The 24,418-nt window shown below is 39.9% G+C and overlaps 2 protein-coding genes across 6 annotated transcripts; both read left to right on the forward strand.

The window, feature by feature from the left end:
- Positions 1-638: 638 nt before the first annotated feature.
- LOC110835632 (uncharacterized) lies at positions 639-18,700 on the forward strand. Of its 3 annotated transcripts, none has more exons than XM_022076048.2 (12): positions 639-775; positions 2,794-4,449; positions 4,581-4,785; positions 6,434-6,592; positions 7,792-7,894; positions 8,217-8,318; positions 9,128-9,306; positions 10,340-10,465; positions 10,942-11,220; positions 12,123-12,219; positions 14,839-14,957; positions 15,856-18,700. In XM_022076048.2, exons 2-12 carry the CDS (start codon positions 2,795-2,797, stop codon positions 18,340-18,342), a joined length of 5,511 nt encoding a protein of 1,836 aa, XP_021931740.2. In that variant the 5' UTR covers positions 639-775; position 2,794; the 3' UTR covers positions 18,343-18,700. The 3 variants fall into 3 exon arrangements, with proteins under 3 accessions (XP_021931740.2, XP_021931741.2, XP_021931742.2); XM_022076049.2 differs by lacking the exon at positions 639-775 and adding an exon at positions 839-965; XM_022076050.2 differs by lacking the exon at positions 639-775 and adding an exon at positions 1,048-1,145.
- Positions 18,701-19,628: 928 nt separating this feature from the next.
- LOC110835633 (protein Njmu-R1) lies at positions 19,629-23,807 on the forward strand. Of its 3 annotated transcripts, none has more exons than XM_022076052.2 (9): positions 19,629-20,058; positions 20,459-20,533; positions 20,908-21,033; positions 21,239-21,425; positions 21,909-22,028; positions 22,206-22,490; positions 22,671-22,741; positions 23,282-23,475; positions 23,602-23,807. In XM_022076052.2, the coding sequence occupies exons 1-8, from the start codon at positions 19,967-19,969 to the stop codon at positions 23,427-23,429; spliced, it is 1,104 nt and encodes a 367-aa protein (XP_021931744.2). In that variant the 5' UTR covers positions 19,629-19,966; the 3' UTR covers positions 23,430-23,475; positions 23,602-23,807. The 3 variants fall into 3 exon arrangements, 2 of the variants coding, with proteins under 2 accessions (XP_021931744.2, XP_021931743.2); XR_002544962.2 differs by having other exon boundaries at positions 19,630-20,058; positions 23,282-23,515; XM_022076051.2 differs by having other exon boundaries at positions 23,282-23,807.
- Positions 23,808-24,418: the final 611 nt, after the last annotated feature.

Below are 24,418 nucleotides of genomic sequence, written 5' to 3' on the forward strand. Positions count from 1 at the left end.
CTGGGTAATTCCTTAACTTTTTTTTGGAACATTTCAGACCATGTTAACAAGAGCCTGCAACTGGTTCAGGTCCTAACCCAGATTAATCCAATCCTCACTCTCCAAACCCATTTAGCTTAGATCCATTTAATAACCTATCCATACCTAGATTTACAAGTGTATTCCCTTCAGGTTTTCCAACAAATATTGTGTTCATATTTATAATATCTGTTGTGTACTTTTCATGCTCCCATCTCATTACTCTTGGGACCCATTAGTTGATGGGTCCTCCTTTATTTGATCTTCCTAATAATCACTAGTAAAGTGTACAAATTGTGCAGCTTATGCAGTTTTTCCAGCCTTCTGTCAATTTGTCCGTCCCAGTACCATATAATCTCAGCATCCCGTTCTGAAACATCGTTTGTCAATCTAACCACTTAAAATGAGAGAGAATATTAGCCAGTGCATAACCCTTTAAAGCCTGGTGGTAACTCTGAGTCCACCCGCTTCAACAATTAATAATTGTGCATTCTCTATTTATGTTTCATATAATTATTTCAAAAAAGTGGGATTAATGCATCAGTGTGCGTATTGTATAGGGTTAGGGATGAGTTACCAAATTATGTTCAAGTTTTATTATTTTATTAATCTGTGGCCGTAGTTTAAAGCCTAAATTTTGTATCTGTGACAAAATGGTGAAAGTGGTGTGTTTGTCAACGTTTAAATTGAAAATGCTTTTTTAGTTTTAAGTAAGGAACGGCGTGAAGCTATTAAAAAATCTGTTGTTATTGTAATTGTAAGTTGTTATCTGCATTGTAATTAATTCTGAGCTTTCAAGGATTGTGTTGTCAAAGTTGAAGTATTTTGAGAGTATTGTGGAACAAAATGGCTTTCTTTGTGTAGGAAGTATTTTCTCTATTAATTACGCTCGTGGGAGTTATTTATATTCGTGGAAGAGTGCTGTACTGAATTATACGAAGCCCGTGGTAGGCCTTGTATAATATTTTATCCAAGCTGTTCCCCAATATTAAGAAGTGTACATAATTTAACGTCGTGGTAGTTACACCGAAATCAAGTAAATTAAAACGGTGAACGAACTTGAAATACATAAAGTTCTATTCAAGTACTTTATAGAAAGAACTTCAAAAACAATACAAAATTGGCCTGTGTGTGTACTTTTCATTTATTTTATTTAATATTAGGACATATAGTTGGAACATATCCATAGAAGTTGAAAAATAGTAGTTCCATCACATTAAATATGTTGGGTATAACTGCAAAATTGTTTGCTATTTCCATGTTCCTGATTATTAACATATAAAAACTTTCGTATACAGTTTGTAACTATGATTATGATGTACCTATGTACAGAATTAAGCATTTATGTTGGTTTAAAGTTATCTCGAAACATACAGCTCCCACCTCACAAGATCACAGAATCATTGTGTCAGTATTATTAATAGCAATGATGTGTGTACAGAAGTGGAGTAGCCTCTATTGGTGTGATGTTTGTACCAAGTTTCATGAAGATCTATCATACTGTTTCCAAAGTAGGAAGTGATGCAGTGTCATAAAGATACCAGTTACTTATCTTTCCTCATAAAATGAGGAATGTAAGATGACAATTTAAATTACTACAGCTTTTTTAGTATTACAATATTATCAGATAGGAGGGGTTCTTTGATTAGTGCAGGGCATGGAAAATTTTTCTTTGGACTAGGATTCAGAATTGTCAGATTTTAGATTAGTGTTAATCTTATTATTCCTTTCTAGTAAAGTTCTTCCTGAGACACTACTAGTTTCTCATCTAGTTAAGAAATTTATTACATTTTCATGAAAGCCAGAGATTGATTTTCATATTAACAAGAGTTTGCCACCAGTTCCGTTCCTGAGGCATACAAACCTTGTTGACATCATCTTGTGTTAATAACCTTCCATCTTTGTGTAGGTCTTCCAAATTGTCTTCTGTCAGGTTTTCAAACAAACTCTTGTGGAAATTTCTCTTGTTTTTGTTGCATGCATCTAATCCTCGTCAGTTTGAACATCCTCTTAATATTCAGTGAAGGGAACAAATTATGACGCTTCTCAATTTGCAGTTTTTTACAGCCTCCTGCTACTTTATCCCTGTGTTCTTCTCTTAACATACAAAATGCCAAGTAAAATTATGGTTTTGTATATTTTAGTATTTACATTTTTAAGTAACGCACGAAAACAAAGGATTTTGAACTGCACGTGTCCACAAATTGTTACTTTATTGCAGCCTTTATTTGAATCAAAATAGAAATAACCTGAGTTTGTCTATAGTATATAATGAGCTGAAGTTAGGATAAGAAATTTCGTATGAGTTCAAGAAGGCGTTTCTTGAACACATGGTATACGTGTAGTGAGAGTGGTATTTGTCCGCCTTTCTAAAAGTATATACTAAAATGTTACAGTTTCTAGATAAATAGTAGATACACTAGAATTTATGTCAGTTTCTTAATAATTAACTGAGAATTTCTTCTGGTCCATACATTGTACAGTGTCAGTGGAAATTATTTTAATTGCAGTGAAGTTGCAGTTCTGTCTGTGATAAATTTACCTTCAGTCAAGTTGTGTTTTTCCTGGCACAGCATGACTTTCATGATAATTCTTCTTTCTAAGGTCTTTCCACTTTCTGTGAATCTTCTATGAATTTTATAACATTTATAAGAAATACATAGTGCATTTCTCTTGAGAATTTATACTAGGCATATTCTTTTAGATAGAAAAGTTGTAATTTTTAAATTTCATATCTGGGGTTTCCCTATATTTGAACTCATTTTTGATCGACAGAATGAAAATGGAAGATTTGGATGAAGTTGCACGTGAACTAGAACAACTGGAGAATTTGCAAGATGATCTATACCTAGATGATGTCGGGGCTGAGAATCCTGATCGGGCATTAAGTTTTGGCCGGGGCAAGAAATATTTTGATTTGCTTGCTATACGTAACGGAAAAAGTTTGTCACATGGGCGTGGCAGGTCCAAGAACAAACACAAGCGAGGTGAGATTAGTCAGGGTGCGGTTGGTAAGGCGCAGACCGGCAGTGGTGACCTCTTCGATATTGACGTGGATGACCTGAATGCGATTGATGATTGGGATCTTGACGAAAATGATGCGTCACACGCTCTTGAAGACTTTGTTCCAGAGGATGGGAGTGGAAAGAAATTTTCATACAGAGCCCAAGGTCTTGCTGGATTCAGTAAAAGGGGTCAGTTTAAAAGAGGGGCAAAAGTTCCAAGCTTTCAGAGATCATTCAAAGCAGAAAAGCCATTGTTTCCTGATGTGGACCCAGATTTTGAAGAACACCAGTTGGTGGAAGATATGTTTGACATAGAGAGTAAATCACATCACCAACAGTCAAGAGCAAGTGTCAATCTTTCTGGCTGGCCTAGAGGTCCTCGTGATAGTGGATACACTCGCGATGAAAGGGGCAGGAGAAATTATGACAGTCTGGAACGGGAGGATTACAGAGGTCCAAGTGCCGTAACTTACAGGAAGGATCCGAGACTGGCCAGCAGGCAGCTGTCTGAGTCTTCAGAGACACGATTTGCACCAGCACGGAATGACCCGAGGCTTGCACTGAAACAGCCTGATGTGCCAGGTTCAGAAGTTTCAGACATTACATATCCTCCTGTGAGGAAGGATCCACGGCTTGTGCCACAGCAGGCCTTGGCACAGCGTAAGGAAGAGTTAGGCACCTCTTACGAGCTTGCAAGAAAAGACCGACTCATGACACAAGGTGAAAAGGCATCCCAGTTGAAGAATGATCCGAGACTGACTATTGGAAAACAGCAGCAAGATCTTATGAGAAGGGAAGGGTTTGAAAGCAGGTTTGGGTCTACAAGAAAAGACCCAAGGCTTGCAAATCAGCTGCCAGAGCTGCAAAAGAGAGAGGGGACAAATAAAAGTACAGATAAAACATCATTTGAGAAAGCAAGTGGTTCTTCTGCCTCTCAGAATCCTATCTCAGCTTTGGCTCCACCTGGTGTAGAAGAATCAAATGAAGACCTTGACCTTAAAACTAGTGGTGAGGTAAAAACCAGTCGAAGAGGGCCCAGAAGTCCTTCCCCTCTACCGTCAGCATCTGGGGATCATCCATCACCAACAAACAGAAAACGAGATCGCAGCCCTCGTCGAAGGTCTCATCATGACAGAAGCCTTTCACCTCTGCATAGTCGCCACGATAGATCTCTGTCACCACATCGACGTATCAGCCGCCGTGATTGTGGCGGAAGCATTTCACCTCGCAGGAGAGATCGTAGTTCAGAGTGGAGACGTGACAGAAGAAGTTGGTCAAGAGATCGACATGAGCGCGGCAGTCGACGTGACCAGAGCCCATCTCCACGTAACAGGCGTGAAAGATCCAGGTTATCGAGAGAGTGGAGCATCTCTCCCCGAAGAGACCGCAGCTTATCACCAAGACGTGACAGAAGCTTATCTGACAGGTATGAAAACTTCATTTTCATTCCTGTGCCTCCTTTTTTCTCATATTTGTGTATAACATAATAATGAGCTTAACGTAATTATCGATCTGAAAAGTGTCTGTTGCCGAAATTCCTTTTCTATTGCATTATAGGCGAGATCGTAGCTTGTCACCGAGAGGCAGACGCTCGCCCTTCTCGCCACTTCATCGGAGCTCACTGAGCTCATCTAGAGATGAACCATGGAGACAGTCTTCACCTGCTACAGGGTTGTCTCACCAACCCCACTACTCACATATTCAGCCACCGCAGCACGCATACGAGGTTATGGCTGCACCTCCACCCAATATGTATACTGAGGTCTGTTGTTTACAGTAATTCTTTTAAGACTGATATGTATTGGCTTTTGTAAAGGTGAGCATGGATGTTAGTAACATCCCGCCAAAGATAAATTACAAGCAGTATCTCTTTCGTCAGAACAAGCATGATACAGAACACTGTTGTCTTTCTGCGGCGTGTCCATAGTTTAACGAGTAAGGAGAACATTATACTGAGCAAAATAATTGGTGTCACTTTCTTTCTTAACATTGTGTGTGTATATCATACAGAATTGAAGCCTTTTTCCATCACTTTCATCATAAGAAGTGATTCCTCACTAGTTACTACTTTTGTTCAATAATATGTAGCCGCGCGGTCTGAGGCATCATGCTTCGGACCGGCGATACGGAATGCGCGCTGGTTTGAGTCTCGGGGGAGAAGAAATTTTTTCATGGGCTTTCAACCGGTGTATGGGACCGGTGCCAGCCCAACATCGTGAGGAAATTGGGGAGCTACAATGGGTAGCGTAATCCGGTCAGGAAAGCTAGCAATGGCTGGGGGTTCGTCGTGCTGACCACACGTCACCCTATATCTGGTTGGATGATCGTTCACCTCTGCTTAGGCATGTGAACGTGAGGCCAGCAGTCAGCTAGTCGGCTTTGGCTCTCTGGAGCTGTTACGCCACGGATTTATTTAATGTTTTGCTTAGACAGTACTTGCAGTTTTACTGCCAAAGCTGTTTATAGCTGGCAGTCTGTAGACGTGCTGGTAACGGATCCTCTGTGCCCCTGTAGTCCAGAATAATAGAGTCCACATTTTAAAATATGCTGTTTATATCAAAGAAGCCAGCCTGTAATATACCTTACGTACATTTGTTAAAATTTAACTTTCTATGCTGTATCATTCTAGCAAGTTCCGCAGAAATCAATGCATGTAGCAAATACTGGATGTGACTTTTGCTGTGTTGTTTCTTGTGAGTGGTGGAAATTACGAGAAAATCTTTAAGTTATTAACTGAGATAATACTGAAGATGTTGAGAATGTTGAACTATTCTTCATGTTATCAATTTCTCAGTGATAATAAATATTGGGGGTATTTAATAATAATGCATTCCCACACAACTTGACTTCTGTGGTGGGATTCACCACTGACCTACAGGTCACGCGAGTAGTCGTGGCACCTAAATACGCGACGTGTGAGCCGAGAGAGGGGAGTTCAGTAGTGGGGGTCACGCAGCCTCAGCTGCGGTGAACCACCGATCAAAACACAGCTAGAGCTACAAACCAACTGAAGCTGACACCCCTCTAGCACTTGCTTTGGATGGGTCCATCTCACATGACCAAAATCAGTCCTTTGCGTAAGTGCCAGCACTTCTCGCGCGATCTATAATACTGAAAACTAATTCAGCTGGGATGAGCTATGTATGAGACCACCATAGAAAGTTGTGTATCGAGAAATAATATTAAAATTTATCTGAATGAAATTGGTTTTGGAGATGTGTACTGTGTTGCGGTGGCTCAGGATAGAACTCGCTTGTGATGTGGTGAAGCTTCGTTGTTCATAAGAGCATTGAATTATTGAAGAGCTGAATGACTGCCGACTGCTTTAGTAAGATGTTTGTGTGTGTGTGTCTGTAAAGCAGGGTAGAGTGTGCATGGAACAGTAACCTGAAAGTAGCATATATTTACAGGGCAGCTACAGTAACTCTGCGTCAACTGCTGCATCATACGGAGGGCCGTCCTCCAGTATGGGAGCACCAATTGCACCAGGTTACCATTCAAATTACCAACAGTACGGCTATGAAAGTTATTACCAGCAGCCAACAGCACATCCGCCTCCTTATTCAGGCGTAAGTCAAAGTGTACAGTTCCTTCACATAGCACCCATGATGGTGCATGCTAATTGACTTCGTAGTTACGTCTTATGACAATATATGTAACTGAAGTGAACTTTATGTGAAGTTGTTTTGGTAATCGTCAGTACAGAGCTTTCTTGTCTTTTGTTTTTAACCCTCTAGCTCAGATTGATGTATATCGCGTTTTCCGTCGTATTGAAGCATGTCTTGCTGATTATTGCTGTGTTTGCTTTTTGGTGGTTTCATGAGTCGTGTTTTAAAACGTATCGCCAACTAAAAGAAAACGTGAATGGATCTTACTTTGACTGGAAAAAATTCTCCTGTGGGAATGTGACGTTACGACCATTGGAACAACCTTCAGTATGTGACGCTAAAATACTCTTAAGGAGTAAATTGTGATCAGATTTTCTTGCTGGAGTTATTAAATAAAGAGTTTTATTTTTATTACTCTCTGCTTGTGTGTCTGCATGTTACACACGTTAACTGTTATAATACAAAACGCGTATGAGTAAATATAATTAAAAAGGTAATAATAACGATATGTTTAATGCGGGTAAAGTGCATGAACGCGCTTTGTTCTCATCTTAAATATATTTAATGAATATCGCAGCTCGTAGTTTGTAAATGATGTGTATAATGAGTTGTAGGTACAGTAACTGCAGTGATGCAAACACTCTCGTTTGAATTGGTTTATCTATATTATTTGGCGATACACCATATGTTGAAGATTCCTGTCTTCTGGGTTATTGCGCTGTGTAGTCTGGTCGATGTTAACCAACGTTTCAGAGGTCATACTGCCTCCGTCATCAGGGCGATGGCATCGCCCTGATGACGGAGGCAGTATGACCTCTGAAACGTTGGTTAACATCGACCAGACTACACAGCGCAATAACCCAGAAGACAGGAATCTTCATACTCACCGCTGTGAGAACCTCAAGTCTTACACACCGTATGTTGTTGCTGGCAGCAAACCTCAAAAACAGGATGATAAAGTTTAAATTGAGTGGCAGTAGACGTCATTACAAGTTGTACACATACTTTTTATGCTGGCAGCGGAGAGAATGCGTTGTGTCGCGTGTCTTGCTCATGAAGGTAAGTTTGCATTGGTTAATTGTTGTGTTAAAATTATGTTTGAAGTGTGTGGTAGGGAGTTCAGTTCACGCCTTAATATTACTGGGATTGCTGTGTTACAGGAATTTGTTCCCCCGACTTCGCAGCCTCCAGTTTGGTCTGAAGGGGGGATAGTATACGCAGATATGAGTCAACCTCCGCCAGTTCAGATGCCTTCTGCATCTGGTATGACTTAAAATTACTTTTGGAGAATATTGAGTTAAGTTCGTAGTTTCTTGTACGTTTCCACGCAAACAACAAGGCTTTGACACCAGCGTTCTTAGAATTCCAGTTGCTTTGACTCGGTAATGTATTTGGTTGAATCGGTAAGCATGACTTCTTTTCTGTACTTTTATTTATGTAGTGTGCATTTGAATTGAGTTGTCCTTGTATTTATTCTGTGCTTTTATTATTATAAATAAATTTGTTTTCTTTCGTGAAAACAGATTTTTAAAATTTATTGGTACTGATGTGTTCTAGATGTAATAGTTTTATTTCTGAAACACAGTTTCTGTTGGAACACTGACGCCTTCATCTGGAGGTGCTGGTGGTACTGCATCTGCTGGCCAGACCACTGTTGACCAGAAATCAGAAGCAGCTAAGAAGGAAGGTGGGTTTATAAAATTAGTTACCTTATCACATACATTGTAAGTGCTGAAGAGTTGCATCGTGAATCTTACGAGATTTCATTATTATTATTATTATTATTTAAGAGAAAGTTTGTTGAAGAAAATTTTATTTTATCGTCCATCTGGTCCGAAGATTTGAGAGTCATTATTTAAGATTAATCAACTCACGATTGATTAATTAATTTGTAGGATTCCTGTTTAATTCTTTATTATAGCCCATGCCAGATAATTTGTTTTTAAACATGAATATTTTTGCAAGGAGTTGGTTACACTGGTAGGTCATTTTAAAAATCTTTTATTAAATCTGAAAAAGTTACGTTCCTAATGTACTTTTAAGAAATACTGATATATGCATATATTCTGATCTCATTCAAAACTTCTGTGTTATACCATACAGTTTTGGATGGAAGATTGCTATTTTGTGGTTAGCACTCTGTGCATTCCAGAGACCTTGGGTTCAGATCTTGGCCTGGAGGCCAATTGTCTCGACAGGTCTTTCTTTCCAGGGTAGTTCCATAAATTAGGTCACAACTGCTTGCTTCCAGATTCAGTGTGCATTGATCTTCCTATAATGTGATCCCTTTTAGTCTTAACAACTTCTCGTCATGATGCTTACATATAAGCATACTCTTGTACTACTACTTTTGCAGTGAAATATGTAGCAGAAATATCGACGAGTGTTTAATTCCGAAACGCAAGTTATTTTCCGGAATCTCGGGTAACTCTGCGGCGACAAAAGCTCGCTGCGTGTATTTTTAAGTTGTGACTGATTGGTGTTGTGTGTGTTTAGCCGTAAAGAATGAGCTGCTACAGCAGAAGCAAACACTTGCGAAACAGAGGGAAGAGTACGTGCGGAAAAAAATGCTCATTGCTAGGGAATTGAATCTGCTTCGGGAGCAGGAGGAAGAACTGCTAGAGGAGAAGTCCAGAGATAATGACCGTATCCTCAAGGAGAATAACAAGTTACAGGTGCGTAAGCAGTTCGGATCATTATTTTGTAAGACAGTGCGGAAAGTTTTGCTGTACACAAAATATTTGCAAATTCCTTATCTTCTTTATTTCATATCACATTTTTCCCATCCTTGATATCGTGAACCGCTCTGTTAACACAAAGTGCTATTACGTCTTCTTAGGAGTTTACCTTATCGTCATCAAGTTCCTGTGATTTCTGATAAGAGAGAAGTGAAAAAATTATTTATTACTAGGGGGGGGGGGGGGTGAAAATGATGGTGGTTCAAGTCGGTCGTGTTTTGAGTTGTAAGGCACAACAGTAAAATAATGACTGATAAGTAATGCTTTTCAATATCACAGCATATGAAACTGTGACTTTCTTTATGGACATCGATGCCTCGCTGTGTGTTTATTTTGCTCCTATTCTGTGCCCTGTAATTATTACGGCTAACCTATACTTTTGTATCGTTAGTGAAAAGGACAGTTTTATACTGTTAAAGCTCATGTTAGATGAGTTGTATCATTTTTTAAAATATGCAAGTCGGACGTTACGTCAGTTAACCAGTCGGATTTCCTCTTCCTCCCTCGTATATTACGTCAGTATTTTGAAATGTGTGTGTATTGTTTTTGCATGTCGGATAAAGAAAGACTTGAACAGCGACCAAGACTGTTTATATCGTACTGATTTTAGGCTCATTGTTTGATATCTTGGGCAGGTCATAGGAAGATATTTATATTTTTTTCTAGCAAATTTTTGTCTAATTTCATGTTGAAAATAAACGTTAAAGGACACCATCTGTTGGCAACTTCAAGAAACTATAACTGATAAAACAAGTCTGAATGATGTCTTGATGCTTAATGGATTAGTGAGTTGATTTCAGTGAAAGTTGGGGATTTCTACCGTGGAGTGTGCGGCAGAGGTAATAATTTGGTTACTTATGTATAAAACAAATGTACTGTTTATTTGGTTGTGAATGTCTTAATCAGCTTGTTGTTGACAAGATATTTGTTTTTAGTTTTTTCTCTCTCTTTCTATCGGATGTTCTTGTAGCTGGAAATTCAGAACAAGCTGAAAGCAATCAACAATGTGATAGACATGTTGACTGGTATCATTGGAGACAAGGAAGAGAAGCATGTTGGGAAAGGAAGTCACAAGGATGAAGCAAAAACTGCCAAGGTAAGGATCGTCACGCACGTAATGACTGAGTTTTCATGTCGCCTTTGACTTTTCTGCTCCCTCCTGTTGAATGTTTGTGAGGACCAGTTATAATAGCAGCAATGAGTAAGCAAGACTGATTTATAGCTGTTGCGTACAGATTTGTTTAGATAAGTGTGTTGCGTTCGACATATTCACATTTCTAATTACGTTACTTTCTTACGATTTCCAATGGTAGATTTGCCAACAGTGATGTTTTGTTGTTTGATTGTTTAGAGATGTTTTTCTTTAGTTTCAGTCTCCCCCCCCCCCCCCCCCTTCCGCCCCAAGTATGAACTAAAATTGTTTCCATTCCTCTTAACCAGGTTGGATGGAATGTGATGGACAGTGGTTTGAAGTTTGTTACTTTTGACGTACTTTAAATAGTATTTTATAAGTTAATTAACTGATAGGATTGAATTAAAACAAATGTATCAAAACATGTCTGCCTCTTGCAGAAGAAACCTCGGACTCCACCAGAAACACCACCGCAGTCGTCGTGTTCAGATTCTGAACTGGGAGATGATCGCAGGGGTGCCAATAAATTGGATTCTGTGTCGGGAGTAGCATCTTTATCTGTAGAGGATAAGAAACATGCACAAGATGACAAGCCTTTGTACAACTATGTACATTATGACCCAGAGATGCATTGGTGTCGCGTGTGTGACGTGTTCCCACGCACTGCCAAGGAGTTCCTCAACCATCTTCATAGTGCGGAGCACAAGGAGCAGACGCTGGTAACTTTACTATTTCGTGTGTCTTTTATAATTTTTTTAATTGTAATCATGTCGCAAGGAAGGTGCAGTAGAAAATTAGTTGTCAGTTTCATGCACTGTGAAAATTTTGTTTTTTGGTCCTTGAACAGTCCACATTAAATACAGAAGTTGATGGATTATCAGTCCTTCATATTTGGGAGATCCAGTGTTCAGTTCCTGGTGTCGTGACTTGTCGTTTAGAGACTTCTTGTGGTTTTCTTTGCTCTCTAAAGGCAAATTCTTGGATAATACATTTAAACATGTCATAACGTTTCCTTCAGCATTTTTCCTAGTTTGTAACCAACATTCGTCGGCTTGATATATATTATACGAAGTTCAGAAACCATTACATAAAATCAGAACCAAAGTTGGCTTTAGGGTTTTCGTTGGAAATGGACGTGTTTTTTGCTGATGGGGGTGTTGGCCTCTGCTTCCACTGCTTCGAGGATAAGCGTACTCAACTGAATTACAAAGGTAATATCAGTCTCACCTTAATATTTTGCAGATATTACAGGTCTTGCATACAAAATTTGAACAAGTTCTGTTAAAATGTAAAAATTACACTGAAATTCAAGCATACATTTTTTGTGAATTTAAATGCGTTTATCCTTTCTTTGAGCGAAATTGGTATGTATGTCATGCCATTGGGAGTCATTCTGTAGCCCTTTTTGGTGCAGGTGATCTGCTGATCAGATCGTTTTTGGGAACTTTTCTCGCGTATTTTCTTCGCTCCCCGTTCACTTCAGAGGACTCACTTGGCCACTTTCTCCAGTTTGAAGTTCCTACTCTTGCTGTTGGGAAAGAGGTGCCCATGCTACGCGTACAAGTTATTTCCTTTGTTCCTTAAAGATCACTTGTGATTTTGCCCCCTCTTTGTTATGTAGGAGAGGAAGCTAGTTGATATGCCGTGGCATAAGATACAGGCAGACCAGGATGTTCCACACATCATGGGGGCCCCAAAAAAGCGAACACCAATCAGAGGTAAGTGGGGTCTTACTGAAACAAGCCAGATTGTAGTCACTTCTGTGTACTGCGTCTGGTGTTTATTCAGATTGCTTTTCGATATTCAGTGTTTGGGGCTGAGGTAAGTTGAATAACAATTATTTTGACTCTTAAACTGATGCAAGGGTTTATATTAAATGTGTTCTTAAAAAAATTAATTTTTGGTGTTATTAGCAAGAGAAAAACTTGTCTTGGTGTCACATTGTAGAGGACGTGAAGATGTATTTGAAGAAATTAATGAAGTCCTCAGTAAGTAAGGATGTACCATACACCGTGCACAGAACAGGTCACTTTTTAGACCTGTTCACAACACGAAGCTCCAAAAAAAATGCACGCATTAGCTTAACCATGTTTCACTGTTGCATCCGTTATGGTACACTCTTGTGGAAAATTTGAATGTGTTTTTGTTATGTGCATCATCTTAGTTGCTCTGATTCTCGTAGTAATTACTTCAGAATATTACAGTAAAATTATTTCATGTTGGAAATTGAGAATGAAGTGCTTTTTATCGCATTTGTTTTTTTGTTTTGGATTTGGTGGCCTGAAAGTGTTAGTGAAGTTACGTAGGTGGTCACCATCGTATCGATTGTGGTCCTCTGGGTCGTGACGCTATACGGTCTTACAGGTGGTTAGCATTGTGTGAGGGGAACATACTGCTGTGTCATCATCTGGGTTATGATGCAGTGTGGCCAATCAACTTTCAGAGGAACACTGATAACCACACAACATCACAGCCCAGAAGATGGCAGTATTTTAAAAATTGTCCTTCAACAGCATTAGCTATTTTTTTATAATATTGTTTATGAGTAATAGTTTCGTGGCTCTGTTATGGAAGTGATTGGTTCTACACTTCCCAGTTGGCAATGAAGAACTAGCTAATTCATAAGGAATTTTGCAGTTTTCTCGCTAATGATGATGTTGATGATGATGACGACTGTATTTTTTGTGATGTCTCAAGCTGCAGAAATGAATATATCAGTACTTCTCAATTTCCAACAGAAATTAAGTACGTCAATTTAGTTGCATAGAAGGGGCAGAGTATCAGATTCTAGTAATAATTTCGTTTTTATTTTTTCACCGAGGTGGCAGGTTGGACACATTAACAGGAGGTTAGAGCATTGCAAGAAACTTGTGTTGGCATTAAATTGAGAAATGTCTTTGCTCTCATGGGTCTAATCTGGTCGCAGTTTGTTTGTCAAGCCTCCAGTGCAGTTGAAAGTGTCCGCTAACAGTGATAGGTCTGCCGTCATGTTGTCGGTCACGTATTCTCTCAAGTAACTATAATTACTTTTACGGTGGGCCATGTAGCGTTATTCATGTTTCTGGAATTGCACAACCATGAAGCAATTTTATAACTATAAGCACAAAGGCAGCACAAGGAGAAGTGGAAACCCTCGTCATGGAAACATCTCTGGTTGTTTCATTGTTATAGAATCTTGAAGACACGCTACTTTGAAGATTTGTTCTATGTTCAGTGCGTTGTGAAATACTTGTAAGTTAAGGATTTGTATGTTTGAAGCTGGAAATTTTTGTATGAACCATGTATGATTTTATATGCACAAATTGTTTGTTATTCCGATAATAAAGAACATTTTACGTACAATTTCCGTCCAATAAAGAAAAATTGTCGAGATATTCTGTCCTGCTTGCTTTGATTGGCCCTGGATGTTGTTGCTTATGAATTACTTCATGTATTATGATATGTGTTCTATGTATAGATTCTTCAAAAGGACGGTAGAGGTTCCTGACAATAAATGTTACATTACATTTGCTATTTTAAGTGGAGTATATATTGAAAATATTCCATAGTGTTCTGTTGAATCTGTGCTGTTAAGTGTTTTCCAATACTAGAAATGTCTATTGTTTAAGTGTTCCTCTGTACATCTTCCTGTTCCCTCATTATGTATTCCATTACATTTAAAATAGAATTGAACATTCAGATGTGTCTAGGTTTCTAAGTTTTTAGTGATTTAGAGGCTGTTTTAGCTTCATAAATTCAGATTGCTGAAATTAAAATTCTTTCACGCTTAAGAAGTTTCTCTCACGAGTTTTTATAATTTCAAGCAACATCTTGGCGTGATTAGATATTCCATAATAGTAAACTTAAGTAAGTTACAGTGGAAGTCTCAACAAGTAATAATCTGCCGTGGGCACTTCTGGGATCAACAGATGTCACGATGTGCCCATAACAGAAAAGTTTTTGCGTATTTTTATTAAACATTTTTCTTTGTGATCGAGAAGTGTGAACACGACGTGGTATGACCCTTTGAGATTGTTTGTGTACCGATACTTCGACTTATTTGTTTCCTGTTACGTTTTAATTTAAAGTGTGGCCATAAATAAGATCAAGTTGGGAACACGGTTGTAGGCCATTTTCAGTAATCTTAATATTAAAAATTTGAAATGCAATTTGAAATTTGGCTTAATGGCACTCGTTCGTTTATGGTGACTTTGTAGTGCATTTCAAATTATGTTCAGTTTTGAGAGTATATCAGCTGTCTTTTGTCTGAGATACATTTGGTCTTGTTCTGATGCTTTGTGTTAGTTTCAAGCTGGCTGAGGTGATCATCTCTTAATATTGCTTTATTTTAATCTTAGGATTGCAGTTCTTCATCTCTGCTACTGCGTGGTACTGCAAACTTTGTGATGTGTGGATTGGAGACCTGCATTGTGCATCTGTTCACCTGAAGTCAAAGAGGCACTCTGAAAATTATGCTGTGAGTTTCTGTTTTGAAGAAAGTCCTTGTTTGGCATTTCTTCAGTACATTTGATCTTAAGCATAAATTGAACCTCTCTGTAAAACGTTCATTATCTAAATCCGTCTCATTGTGTGCCTTCCAAGAGGGTGTTTTTGAAGAGATTTCTGTACCAAAACCGTACCATGTGTAAGGATTTGAGGTTTTCACAGCAGTGAGTCTGAAGATGGATGTCTTCTGGGTTGTTGAATCACCGTGATGATCGAGGCAGCAAGGACCTCTGAAACGTTGGTAAACTTCTATTAGTCTTCACAGCATAACCCAGATGACAACCATCTTCATACTATGTATTCTGTGTCTCCCACATCACAGTCTGTTGTAGCATGTTTGACTTAACTGACAGTACTGCGTGAGCTGAATATGTCACAAGGTTTATGATTATGTTAAGTTATAAATTGCTCACTCAGTGTTCAGAATCATAAAAGAACTAAACTGCATATTCCATATGTTGGGATGGGCAGTTTTTAGTCTGAATGGAGCTTTTTCAATAAAACTAGATTGATAAGACCTGTGAGAAAAATTCCATACTTTGGATACTGTTAAATAGTTTTTACATATTTGCGATGTCTAAACATACTTAAAGATACAGCAAAAGATTTAAAAATAGTAATATTAATAAGTACTGTAGATGTGATGTTCTAAACTTTGCATTTTATTCTCATGATGTTAAGACACACATTAAGCAAAACATTGAGTTCATCCTACATAACTTCCTTATTTCCATTAGGACGTATAATAATTAAAAATTGTTCAAGGGGCCTCCATACTTCCCAGTAACTACTTTATTTGTACAACATTTTATAAAGAAGAAGGATTCTCTTTTGCTTAAAATATATAATAGTTGTTCTTTTCTTTTCAGCAATTCACAGAACAAAACCCTCATTGGGAGACAGACTGGCTGGCCGATCGAGAGAAAGCATACGAGCGCTGTTCAGAGGAGAGGCATCGGTTGAAGGAAGAGCAGGGCTCGTTACCACCTGGCATAGAGCAGCCAGCACCATCACTGCCGCCATCAGACACAAAACTGTTCACTGGGAGCAGCAAGGATGGATTCCTGGATCTGAAAGGAGCTGTTAAAGAAGATAAACCTGATCAGAGGCTCAAGAGTACCAGAGACCATCGTAAGAAAGTTAAGAAGACTTGTATAACTGCTTTAGACGAGAAGGTGAGAAAGAAGAAGCACCGGAAAAGTAAATGTACGTCTAAGAAAGTGTCCGATTCCTCAGAGAGCAGTTCAAGTTCCAGTAGCAGCAGTAGCCATTCCTCAAGCACTGAGGAAAACAGTGATTATGAAAATGAAGACAAGTCAAAAAGTATTCGTGTTGCTATGAGAAAGAAGGTAAGGGGCTTGCCAGTGCAACAGGTATCAGATGAACCACTCAGCATACCCTTTATTAAAGCCCCAAGGAGTAAGTGGGATTCCCCAGAAAAACAGAGTGATGAAAAAGAAGTTAAAGAAAGGAATGACAGAGAGAAGATTGAAAGGGAGAAGATATGCAAAGAGAAAGCAGAGTGGGAAAGAACAGAGGCAGAACACGCAGAAAGAAAAGAGGAGGAGCGGAAGTCGAAGAAAGCTAGTCAGAAAAGTAGCAACAGCAGCGGTGATGATAAATTAATCAAAGAATGGATGTCTACGTCAAAGGAGGTGTCAGATGGTGAGAAGCAGCTGTTAAACAGCATTAAGGATAGGCTAAAGCAGAAGCAGGAAGCAGATAAGGAAAGGGAGCATGAGAAGAAGAGGGACGAGAGAGACAAGAATCATCATGATGGCAAGGGATATTATGAAGACAGAAGGGATTCGAGGCGGAGCAGGAGGCGAAGCGAGAGTCCTTCGTCTTCGTCTTACAAGAGCAAGCGATTGCGTGGCAGTGACAGATCACCTGATGACAGGAGAGAACGATCAAGATATGAGAGGTCTGAGGGATCTCGTAAATCTCCTGAACGTTTCTCCAAAAAGAGCCCCTCGTGGCAGGAGTTCCCAAGTTTGAAGGCAGACCAGAAACCGAAAGAAGATACAGATGGAAAAGTTCCAGATAAGAGGTCAGAAACTGAAAAGAAGATGACAGCAAAATTGGAAGACGACGAATATGAGGAAGAAAGTGCTGAATCAAAATTTGAGAAACAGACCGCGGAGTCTGCGGCAAAACTTATGAAGAAGGGCAAGAAACCTGCAGTTATGACGATACCAAAATCTAAATTGCCCTTTATTGGACGCATGCCAATCTTAAAACATTTTGCAAAGAAGAAGGCCCCTCCGTGTGAGAAGTCAGGTGACAGCAAAACTGGTGAGGAGGAGAAGAAGCAGTTTGCAGAAGATTCTATGGTACAAGCACAGTTTAACTTGGAATTCACAAATGTAGGAGGAAAGGTACATATAGGTCCTCAAGAACCTCGCAAATCAAGGTTTGATCAGAAACCACAAGGTGCAGCAGACTTACTGCCAATGGGACCACAGTTGCCACCAAATGTCGTGGTACCAACATCACTTGGTAACTCTGAAACTGGAGGGACCTTACCTAGTTTTGAAGGTGCTAAGCCAGAAGAATCTCAAGTCATGAATGAGGTACAGGACATGGAAATAGATGACGACACTTCTAACAGTGATATCGCCCACCCAGTCATAGAAACGTCACCCGCTGTTGATATTCAAATTGGAGAACAGACACCTCCAAAGAAGCCACTTACAGAAATTCCACTTCCCAAAGACTTTCAGGATGCTTTGAATATATTATTTCCAGGTCCAGAAGGGGCAGAGAAGAAGGATGACTCTCTTCTTCTTCTTCCACCCCAGTCGGCAGTAATTCAGAGTGGTCCGAAGCCTCCCTCCATGCCACAAAATGCATCCCAAATGAATCAAGGCCAGTGGCCCCAAGACATAATTCATTCACAGATGGGAGGCATGCCAGTGATGCCAGGCCATGGACCACCACCATCACATCCAATGCAGGGTTATGGTGGCTCATCCCAGATGATGAGTGGAGGGGGACCTCCGATGATGGGGCCTGTGCATGGTCCACCACCTCCAGGCATGTATGGGCCCCCTGGCATGCCCGGTCCGGGCCCTGCTTACGGGATGCATGGTCCTCCAGGTCCCATGATGGGACCTGGAGGTATGCAAGGTCCTCCTCAACCAAACATGATGCACGGTCCACCCATGCATTCACATCAGAACGAATCGAGACCTCCCCCACCTCCGCTGCCTAAAGAAACTAAAATACCAGTGGAAATAAGCAGTTCTAAAAAGGAAAGCCACCTAAAAAAATCAGATGCTGTAGGTGGAATGAGTGCAGATGAGTTGGCCATGCTAGGAATTGATGAGGGAGACATGGCTGCCCAGATTTTCTAGTTATATGTCAAAATTAGGTTGCTCAAACCGTGGTTAATCTGTGGGATGTGAGGTTTTCACGGCTGTGAGTCTGAAGATGGCCGTCTTCTAGGTTGTTGCACCGTGTAGTCTTGTAGAAGTTTACAGATGTCTCCTAGCTACCTCCAACATCAGGCCTCATCGCCCTGATGATGCAGGCAGCAGGGACGTCTGAAACGCCAAACTTTTACAATAGTACATGGTGTGACAACCCAGAAGACAGCTATCTTCATGGTTAATCTCGTTGGATCTTTGTGTTTTCTGTAGCATTATAGTTGTTATGTGTTTGACATAGAAGTAAATCCTTGTGTAATTTAAATAAAAACTATACAGTAAACCACTTCATCTCTTATTTTTGGAAGTGTGAAAGTATTCATGTGTGTGGTTTCTTCCTTGTCCAACATGGGGTAAATGAAGAAACTGGAAAGGCTTCGAAATATAATTTAGCCAAGAGTTTATTATGGAACAAAGTTGTAGACAGATGCTGTAAAAGTAGAATATTCATTGTATATTTTGTATGAAAAGAGCCAGGTATCTCAATCAGTTCAGTGGCTGGGTGATGGGGTTCTGATGTCTGATGGTCAGAGGATTTTTTTTCCTAGCGTATGCATCTGGATGGCTCTGGGGCCCATCCAGCCTCCTGTCCAGTGGGTACAGGTGTTCTTTCCCTAAGGGTAATGCACGGCCAGGGTATAACACTAACCCCTCTGTGCACCTGTGTGATGTGTTATGGGATAGCTTTTCTTTGTTTACTTGTATAAGGAGTAGAGAAGGGAACAGTGGGGGGAAAAACCAGAGAATTAGAAACATTAGTGGGTGCTCAAGATAAAGGGGTTCAAGAACCATATTGAGAAAATTGGATTTAGGTGGTTTGAAAATGTTTAAAGAATGGTTTTAGTTCCTTGCTGTGTTCATCATCAGGGCGATGATGGAGGCACGAAGGACCTCAGAAACGTGGGTAAAATTTACCAGAATACACGGCGCAACAACCCAGAAGACAAGTCATCTTCGTTTTTTGCATGCTTTTCCATGCAAACATCACAGGTGGGAGTGTCACCCAGAGCGTAATATTTGTTTATAAAGACGCCGATGATCATGAATTGAAAAGGATCTGAAAGGAAACAATTGTGGCAGAATTTAAGGTACTATCCGAAATCCTACATCCCAACCTGCCAGGAGGGACTGGGAAAGCAACCACAAACCTCAGGATTTCCTGTTTCCAGACCGAGATTTGAACCTCGGACTTACCGAATACAAAGCAGGAGTGTCCATGAATGATGGTTCATGGGCCTAAGACATGCCTTAGCTTTCTTATTCTCATAGCAGAACAGTGAGGGTATCAACTGCTTTCACCCGCTAATGGACAAGGCCCAGATGTAAACGGCTGGTTCTTGCCTGACATGTGGTATAATTTTTGATTGTAATGTATATAATCTGTGGTTAATATTTTGTATTATGTTGGTTATCCGCATCGGATGTGTCGTTTATTTCCGGTAGCGTCGGTGTTTGTGGCACTGGTCGTGAGTGTATGTCGTGAAATTAATTTTGTGGTTTATTGCTAACCTAAATTTTCTGTGTTAGCCTTAAAATCTTGTGTAAAATCGTTATGGCTGGCACTCCTCAAGTTCAAGATGCTTCGGACAAATGCAACGTTCCACCACAAGTGTCGTATGCTGTTTATTTATTTGATTCTGAAAGGTAAAAAAATGAGATTTATAATTATAATCGTTATTATAATTGTCAAGTACTACTCCTCACCGCTGTAACTACCAGGTCTTTGGCGTGAGAAGCCCTTCAAAGTATCAGGCTTTTAAATCCCTCTTAATACCTAGGCATTCAAAGGTTAGAATGTAATCTGTCTATTATAGAATTCTATTAACATCATTACAAATTCTTTCACAATACAACGACCGGCAAATCCGTATTAATCCACTGGCGTTCTACAGTTTAATCCATAATACCACCCTTCTTCAGTAAGCCGTGGTATTAAAAACTGTAGGCTAGTGTTCTTAACTTTATTGTCAATAAAAATATTTTAAATCGTACTCGTATTTTTTGTCGTGTTTGGTTCCTGATTTCTTTAATTCTTTTATTTAAGGTTGGTTCGTGTGGCCAAAGAGGTGAATGGCAACAGTGAAGATGTAAATCAGCACAGCATCGATGATACTCTTGGGTAAGATAGAAATTTTGCTAAAGTGTGGTGTATATGACACCAAATTTTGCATTTCTTTTGTAAACAATGGAATGGACTCTAACATGAGAGATATCATAAATATGGCAAGAAATACATGCATAAAGTGAACTTGCTTTCAAATTGTTGATTGATATGAAATTTACAGAATCCACTGGAATACAATTTGGTAATGAACTACGCCTGTGCGTGTAATCTGTTGGTACTGATCATGTAAATATTCCACCTTCTCTGCAAGTTTAATTTTGTACCATCAGCGGTTGGCTACTTCATTCTTCATTTATAATCTTTTTGAGTTTATCTTTTATTCACTACTTCATTTCTGAATCAACTTTTATCATTCTATATATTAATAGATTTGACCTTCTAACATCACCACTGATGCCAGATCAAGAACATAAGCTGCGACTGTTCCTTGTTCGCCGCCTTCATAAAGGAGCAATTTATACAGGGACTGGAAATTTCTCTGGAATGGATTTTAGGTAGTGAATTGATTTTAATTGTCATCGTTATTAAGATTTTGATTCTGTTTATTGTTATGTTGTGATATTGAAGGAAATTTATATCCTGTGTACGCATAAAATCTTTTCTTTTCACTTCTTACTGTAGAATAATGCTATTTACTCTCTGATATACAATTATAGGACAGGGTTTAAAAGATTAATGCTTGCGATTTGTTTTTTTCAGTCTTTCGGAAAATGCCATCGCGCCTTCCCCAGCCATTTGCTACTACATTCTTTTGCCATGCCAACATTCTACGACTTTGCAAGCGATGATTTGCTTGCTGGCATCGACTGAAACAAACTTGGAGGTTTTCCGGCCAGAGTTGACACAGTTCTGTGAAATGTTGGCAGCTCACATTCCATGTGTTAAGGTTGTGAGCCATGCCATTTATTAAGTGAAAATTGCACATCCAACACTTTCTTTGCGTCTCTCGTGGCACTATCACGGCATCGTCGTGGGTGTTAATAATATTGTACGTAAACTTTCCAAATTGCAGTTCTGCAGAACAGACCTCACATCTCATAATATGCAATCATTTGTTTTGTCTGTTTCGACGTCTTGTTAGAATCTGAAGTAGCTCGGTAAGTAAGTAACTGGCTGAGTGTCAGGTGACCGGAGTACAATTTGTAGCGAGGGCACAGACTTTTCTCTTCTGCCATTATATCCAGACTGGTTGTGGGGCCCACCCAACCTTTTGTCCAGTGGCCACTGGGAGTTCTTACCCCGAGGGTAAGGTGGCCAAGGCGTGAAGCTGACGATTCACCTCCATCAAGTGCAAAGGTTAAAAATTCTTGGAGGTATATCTAAAGTTTATTTAGCGTTACAGACGAGTAAGAGTAGGTCTTGATTTTAGGAAAAGCCGCTCCCAGTGTCTGCGTCTGCTAGGCTGATGACGTGGTACAGCATCTGCGTGCAGTACGTTGGTCGAGTGCTGCGAGCATTGGGCTCAAATATCTCCTCTTTACTACAGCTGGTAAGATTAAGTTTCGTAGCAGTGAATTACAGAATCATTAATGAATAATGAATTGGATTAGATGTAGAAGGAAGCAGCCTTGACCTAATTTAATGTACTGCCCTGGCATTTGCCTAGATTTGAGATTGGGAACGCCACCTTCACGAATTCAAAGCAGGCGCAGGTGTTATTTTGCAGGCTCAGCGCAGCGGTCACATAGTAGGTGGCGTGGGGGTGGACCAGATGCTGGTGGATGATACGGAGCGCTTCCTGGAAGCGTGCGCCATGTCCGAGTGCCTGCCAGCGGCACAGTCGCCGACAGGAGAGGTGACAACCTTGCAGAAGACGGACAGGCAGACATACGTTGTGGAAGATGTGGAGTGCAATGCCTATTGCTCTGAATGGACTCGCCATTTGTTAGACCTTGGCCACAACTCCGAGCCCTGGAGGTTGCGAAGGGTTCTTGAGGCTTTCAAACTTAAGGTAGCTCTGCGTTTTGCCCAGAATGTGTATTTATGAGTTTTGTATGATTCCCACAATAAACAGCGTTAACCAGTTGGTCTTTGTAATGGAGAGTTCTGTTTTTTGCTCGTTTGTAACAGGTTTTTTTATATTGTTCAGAGGTTCTTCCAAACCAATGGAACAATTTTATTTCTATTTCAGACTATCAAGGATATGAACATGTTGAAAAGATTACTCAAGCAGTCGGAAATGGATCATTACTCGCTGTACAGGCAAGTAGTACTGTATAAGAAGTGAGGACCACTAGCAAGCCTTCACATTCTGGGATGTAATGAATTTGGAGCTGAACATTATTTGGTCTCTGGGGTCACATGTCATGGGTCGTTTTTGAGAACCTCAGATCCTACTTATCAATTTCTGTTTGATGCGTAAGTGTAAAAAATTATAGTCGTTGACTACTGGAATATGCCTGTACTGAGGCAGGGCTGTAACGACATATGAAACCAGTTTTCAAGCTGCCAGATTGTCATTGCAATCTTTAATCTTTTAGTGACATTTCCATAACGTATTTTGTGTGTGATATTACGAGGCCTTACTTTATTATTATTATTATTTTAAAGTTAAGGAACAGACAACTTTGGCTTTGGTGAGTGTTAACAGCAGCTGTGGTTCCCACAATCCTCAATTTCTCCCATTAAATGCTTTCGGAAGATAGGAATGCGGTGTCTGAATCGAATGATTGAATTTGTTGTAACTTATTTCCTTGTTAACTTAACTTTTCTCTGTATGTTTGTATGAATGTATTTTTCTAGGGCATATTCATTTCTCTGGCAGTCTGGCAACAGTGACGTTCTGTTAAGACAGGCCAAGTTGGAGGGCACTTCTGCCCCAGATATCATAGCTGCTCTGGAAGAACACTTCCGTTACATCGGCGCAGAGTGCGCGCCAGCAACTGTGTGAAGTGAAGCGTTGAGCTGCTACTCGCAGCGTTGTTTAAACTACGAAGGCAAGACCATGTCTGTTTTTTGGACGTGGGGCATGTACTCGTACGTAATGCATTGGCTCACTTGTAAGTTGTTGACGGGAGAGTGGCTATAAGGAAACTAATGTACTTTCAACTTTGTATCTTCAGTTTCTCTGGGCAAGTGTGGAGGATACCGCGGAAGAGTCGGATCACCCTCAAAATGGGATTCCATTTGCCGTGAATAATATGCGAGGGGCATCACACCGTACAGAGGCTGGTATTCCCTTATTAGAATGGATTCATCCGGCTTCAAGTGGAGTTTAAGTAATGATGTATATATTGTTACATTTCCATTAAACATTTGATGCCTGAAATGTGTTGAGAGATTCATTTTGTTGTTTGGAAACGCCTTCATCGCTCTGTGTCCCCACACTTCTAGCTTCATCCGATCCTGTTACTCCTTTAACGAACTGCAGTACTTCCTTATTAAACCAGTCTGGCAACTGGTTTATGTAGTAGCTTCTTGAAAGTGACAGGCAGTGTTACCAATATGTACACCGTTTATTTTTTATCACTTCATTTTCCTCGATTCTTCCTAGAAGTTGACGTTTAGATTTGAAGCTTTCGCAGTGATGTAACTCAATAAAATCTTCTTGTGCGATCAGCCGTTTCAAATGGTTAAAAGGCAAAACCGACGTTTCAGGGACCATCCGTCACCATCATCAGGATTCTGATGTATATTATGATATATTCCTGTAAATGCACTTTGATCTTTTTGGCAGAGATTTATATAAATATTGCTGCTTACTGCACTCAAGAATGCACAATTTTATGGAAACCCAAGGTTCATGTGAGCCCATCCGACCCTACCCCGAGGCAGTTCAGTCCGTGTTTCTCCGAGATCCGTTTTAATATTTTTCTGTCTTCCCCATGCATCCTGCTTGATTTAATTACCCAAATAATATAGTGACAAAAGATTACTTTT

This window comes from Zootermopsis nevadensis, unplaced genomic scaffold (genome assembly GCF_977971745.1).
Source record: "Zootermopsis nevadensis isolate Lab colony 2312 unplaced genomic scaffold, Znev_1.0 Znev_ptg000002l, whole genome shotgun sequence".
Lineage (NCBI taxonomy): Eukaryota > Metazoa > Arthropoda > Insecta > Blattodea > Termopsidae > Zootermopsis > Zootermopsis nevadensis.